The 4,724-nt window shown below is 70.9% G+C and overlaps 1 protein-coding gene across 2 annotated transcripts; it reads left to right on the forward strand.

Moving 5' to 3' along the window:
* The first annotated feature begins 2,298 nt into the window (after positions 1–2,298).
* On the forward strand, positions 2,299–4,170 carry DNAJC22 (DnaJ heat shock protein family (Hsp40) member C22). 2 transcript variants are annotated; one of them, XM_051643738.1, is made up of 3 exons: positions 2,299–2,348; positions 2,705–3,584; positions 3,916–4,170. In XM_051643738.1, exons 2-3 carry the CDS (start codon positions 2,796–2,798, stop codon positions 4,096–4,098), a joined length of 972 nt encoding a protein of 323 aa, XP_051499698.1. In that variant the 5' UTR covers positions 2,299–2,348; positions 2,705–2,795; the 3' UTR covers positions 4,099–4,170. The 2 variants fall into 2 exon arrangements, with proteins under 2 accessions (XP_051499698.1, XP_051499699.1); XM_051643739.1 differs by lacking the exon at positions 2,299–2,348 and adding an exon at positions 2,377–2,454.
* The last annotated feature ends 554 nt before the right edge of the window (positions 4,171–4,724 follow it).

The raw sequence follows: 4,724 nt of genomic DNA on the forward strand, positions 1-4,724 counted from the left end.
CTGGGGGGGACACGTCCCTTGGGAAGAGGTGGACGGGAGGCATCCTAGAGGGGGGGGATTGATGTGCCCTCCCGGCTGTCCCCCCCCCCCCCGCGCTGGCCCGGTGGCGGGGCTGTCGGTCACGGTGTGCCGGGGCTGCCGAGATGGATGGATGGCTGCGGCCGGCCCGGATTAATCCTCTGGCCGAGCGGCGTTTATTAGGGATGCAGGAGACGTCGGGCTGAGAAATCCATCCCGGCCGGGTGGCAATTAGACCAGTGGCCGCGACACGGGGGTGGGGGGGTCCCACCTGCCCGCCCCCTCCCCACTTCCTTCACCATCACCCCCTGAGCCGCGCCGCGGGGTGCAGGGGGGGCGGGACCCCCCCCCGCGGTACTGGGGGGTGGGTGGGGGGGCTCATTGCGGATTCGGCTCATGGCCACCTGAGCCGGGTGCTGACAAATAGACATTTAAATCAGACAATTAGCCGGGCTCCGCGCTGACATTTTTAATGTATTAATGTGCATCACCAGCGAATACACAGAAAATTCCCCTAATTCCAGGGCGGGGGCGGCGGGGCCGGAGCTGGCAGTGATGTACGAGCCCGGGGGGACTCCGGCCCCGGCGTTTGCATTAATTACCAGCAAAGTGACAAGGCGCCGTGACACGGGAGGCGCCGGATCCCTTCAACCGGCTCCGCCGCTGGTGGCACCGGGAGCGCGGGGACCGGGCGGGCGCGCGCGCGTGGACCCGTGTCCCCGCGTGTGGGGACTTGAGGGGGGGGAAGGGATTGGTGGCAGCGCTGGGAGGGGGTGCGTGGGGGCCCGCGTGTGCATCGGGACGTGTGCGTGCCTCGGGGCATGGAGGTGCGTTGGGGCACGCGTGTGTGCGGGGACACGCGTGTGCGTGGGGACGGGGATGTGTCCCCAGCGCTGTGCGCGGCTCGTGGCCAGGAAGAGGATTCGGCCACAGCTCGTGAGTGTCCCCAGCTGTGGTCCCTGCTTGTCCCCGAAGCTGTGGTCGCCGTGGGTCCCCGCTCGCCGTCCCCGCGTGTCCCCAGCCGCGCTCCCCGCACCCCGGGCGGTGACAAATGCCTCAATCCTCAGGAAGGCTCCGCCAATCGATGCCTTCTCCGCTGGTGGCCGGGGCTGATCAATGGCATCAATTACACCCGCAAACTGCTGCTGCTGGGGGACTTGGGGGAGGCCCCGACCCCGCTCCCCCGGACTGGGGGACCCGGGGGCTCCTCTGAAGACCCACAGCTCCGTGGGTCAGGGGTACCCTGGGCACCTGGGGGGCTCTGCCCGCCCACCCCCTCCCCATCGACCGCCGCTCTCCGCAGGCAAATTTGACATTTTTAGATCCAGATACTTACAGGAATCGATCGGGCTGTGAGATCCCCCTGCCCCCCCAGCTCGCGCCCCCCTCCCCCGGCATCGATCCTGCGCTGCAATGGGGAGGGGGGCACCGCATCGCGGGGGGGTCCTGAGGCTGCGGTGAGGGGTCCCAGGCTGGAGTCGTTCTGCCCCCCCCCCACCCCCCCCCCGGCAGGTTCAGGCTGGCAGGGCTGGGCCCCCCCGGCGCGGGGCTCGGGGGCAGCGGAGCGTGGGCCGGGGTCCTCTGGGACCCGCTGTCAGGGAGGCAGCCAGGCGGGGTGGGCAGCGCGGGGGGGGGCCGCTGTCAACCCGCCCTGATGGGCAGCCGAGCCCAGCGGGGGGGGCACAGCATCCCCCACCCCCACCGGCATCTTCAGGGGCCTCTCAGCCCCCCCCCCCGAACTGGGGCTTTGCCCTCATTGCACCCCCAAACCCCATGGGGACCTATTCAGCTGTGAGCAGGAGGGGTTGCACCCCCAAAGCCCCTTTGATTGCACGGCCTGCGGGGTGCAGAGCTGGTGAGGAGGGGGGGTTGCAGCCCACCGCCCCCACCCCCACCCTCCCGGCCCTGCTGACGGGGGTTGAGCCCGGCTGAGGGGTCGTTAATAATGGATGAGCCCAAATTGGGTCCGGCAGCCGCTTAATCCCTGCAAACACGCTGAGTAAACGGGGCTGCCGAGCAGCCCGGGGGGGCTGGTCCGCACCGGGGGGGTTTGGGGGCACGTCCACCACCGGCAGATACCCCAAGAGCGGGCATGGTGGAGGTGGTTGCAACTCCTGAGTGGGCTCAGGGGGTCCTGGCAGGGGTTGTGGGACCCTGAGTGGGCTCAGGGGATCCTGGTTATGGGGCTGGGGGTGCGGGTGTGGGGCACCCAGACCCCCCCCAACCCCCAAACCAGCGTGTTCATGTTGATGCTGCGGCCTTTGCCCGGCGTCGTGCGGGGGCAAAGTCTGGAGGAGGGGGCGGAGCTGCCGGGAGCGCCGCGGGGAGAGGTGGGTCGGGGGGGGGGGGCTGGAGACCCACCCGTGTACGGGGCTGGGGGGCTGCGGGGTGCACCGGCCCCGGGTGGGCTCTGAGAACCATGGGGGACTTCATAGGGTGGGCTCAGGGGGTCCTGGGTGGGGTTGTGGGACCTCGAGTGGGCTCAGGGGGTCCTGGGTGGGGTTGTGGGACCATGAGTGGGCTCAGGAGGTCCTGGGTGGGTATGCAGGGTCCTGGGTGAGGATGCTCTAGCCCTGGGTGGGCACATAGGACCCTGGGTGGGCATGCAGGTCACTGGAGGGGTCTGACACGGGGTTGGGGGGAACAGTGTGACCTGGGCTCCCTGACTGCCCTCTCCATCCCACAGGATGCTGATGCTGGAGCCGTGCTGGTGCCCTCCAGGGCTGTGAACCCCCCTGTTCAGCCCCCACCGAGCTGGTCCCCGTGGGCAGGGGACAATGGCCAAGCGGCTGCTGGTGGCCTATGGGCTGTGGGCTCTGGGGGGGCCGCTGGGGCTGCACCACCTCTACCTGGGCCGGGACAGCCATGCCCTGCTCTGGATGCTGACGCTGGGGGGCTTCGGGGGTGCCTGGCTCTGGGACTTCTGGCACATCCCGGGCTGGGTGGCCACGGCCAACGGGGCTAAGGTGCCCGGGGACCAGGGCGGGACCGTGCCAGCCCTCAGCCCCCTGCGCCTGCTGGGGCAGGTGACAGTGGGGATGTACTTCGGGGTGGTGGCAGCGCTGGGGCTGCCCTGGGTGCCGGCGCTGCTGGCGCAGCCTCTGGCCGTGGGGCTGGGGGTGCAGCTGGTCTCCTCGGTGGGCAACCAGACGACGGAGGCACCCAGCACCCTGGCAGCAGCCTTTCTCGCCTCCCTGCTCTTCCAGGGCCGGGTGCTGGCCGTGCTGCCCGCCAGCCTGGCTGCCTCGGTGGCCGCGCAGCGTCACCGGCGTTACAAGCCCCGTGGGACCGCCCGGCCCCGTTTAGCTGCTCGGCTGTACCACCTGGGGCTGGCCTGCCTGGCTTTTGCTGCCCCCCTGGCTTTCCGCGGGCTCTGCGGTGCTGCCGGGGTGCTGAGCACCCTCCTGGCCCTGCCCCGAGCGGCCGCCGAGCTCCTGCTGCTGCCCCTCCGATCCGCCTGGGTCCTGGCGGAGGTTCTGGGCATCGCTGGGGGCTCCTCGGGAAGGGAGCGCGGGGATGGCTCGGAAAGGAGCAGCTGGAGCCAGAGGCAGCAGCGGGCGTACGAGGTGAGGGATGGGGGGCTGGGGAGCGGGGGGGGAGGGGGGTGGGATGCGGCAGTGGGATGTGGGGGTGGGATGCGGCAGTGGGATGTGGGATGCGGCGGTGGGATGGGGCAGTGGGATGTGGGGGTGGGATGGGGCAGTGGGATGTGGGATGGGGCAGTGGGATGTGGGGGTGGGATGTGGGGGTGGGATGGGGCAGTGGGATGCTGTGCTGGGACGGGTCCACGGGCTTTGGTTGCTCCCATGCCCTGTTGGGGCGGCAAACAACCCTTTTTGGGGGACCTGGCAGGGTCTCCACAGCCCACCCCCCCAGCGGATCCCTCTGCCCCTCCAGGTGCTGGGCCTCCCGGCCGGCTCCTCCACCGAGGACGTGCACCGGAGCTACCGGGAGCTGGTGAAGGTTTGGCACCCGGACCACAACCGGCAGCGGGCGGAGGAGGCCGAGCGGCGGTTCATCGAGCTGCAGGAGGCCTACGAGGAGCTGGCGGGGCCCAGGAGAGCGGCGGCCGCGGGGTGACGGTGCCGGTGCCGGCGGGGGCGACCCCCGAGGCGGGGCGGGGGGGTTTGTGAACAAGCGGGTTCTCTCCCACTGCCGCTTCGCTCCTTCACTTGATGCAACCGGGACCGGGCGAGGGCTCGCGGGAAACGCCGCACGACGGTCGGTGCACGAGGTCCCCGGTAGTGCCGGGGCTCCCCAGCTGCGCCCCCGGACCAGGGGCGGTTTGCGGGGAGCGGGGCCGCGAACCCGCGGCCTTCCCAGCCCGGCTCCGGTCGCGCCTGATCCTCGGCCTTTCCCGGAGGGCGCTCGGGTATTTCCGCCGCGGGGCGGTGGCTCTCGGCAGTTTCCGTCCACGTTCGGCTCTCACCGCCCCTCCCATCACCGGGGCGGGGAGGCGGGGCCTCGGCTTTGCCCGATCTGATTGGCTTCCGACCGAGATTGGTCCCGCCTCTCTCGGGGGCGGGAGGCGGGGCTTTCTCAGTGACGTCGACGGAGCCGCCCCGCCATTGGCTGGTGGGATGCCGCCCTGCGCGGGCCGCACCGCCCTCGAGGGCACCGCTCTGCTCTCTCATTGGCCAGAGCGCCCTGCCCCGGCCCCGCGCCGCATCTCATTGGCTGGAAGAGAAGGAGGGCGGGCCCAGCCG

The sequence above is a fragment of the Apus apus genome, assembly GCF_020740795.1.
Source record: "Apus apus isolate bApuApu2 chromosome 28 unlocalized genomic scaffold, bApuApu2.pri.cur SUPER_28_unloc_2, whole genome shotgun sequence".
Taxonomy (NCBI): Eukaryota; Metazoa; Chordata; class Aves; order Apodiformes; family Apodidae; genus Apus; species Apus apus.

Excerpts from the sequence above, each read along its gene's own strand:
- DNAJC22 (XM_051643738.1), top strand. The coding sequence starts at position 2,796 with ATGGCCAAGCGGCTGCTGGTGGCCTATGGGCTGTGGGCTCTGGGGGGG. Across the intron at positions 3,585-3,915 it reads GGCAGCAGCGGGCGTACGAG|GTGCTGGGCCTCCCGGCCGG; the intron begins GTGAGGGATGGG and ends CTGCCCCTCCAG.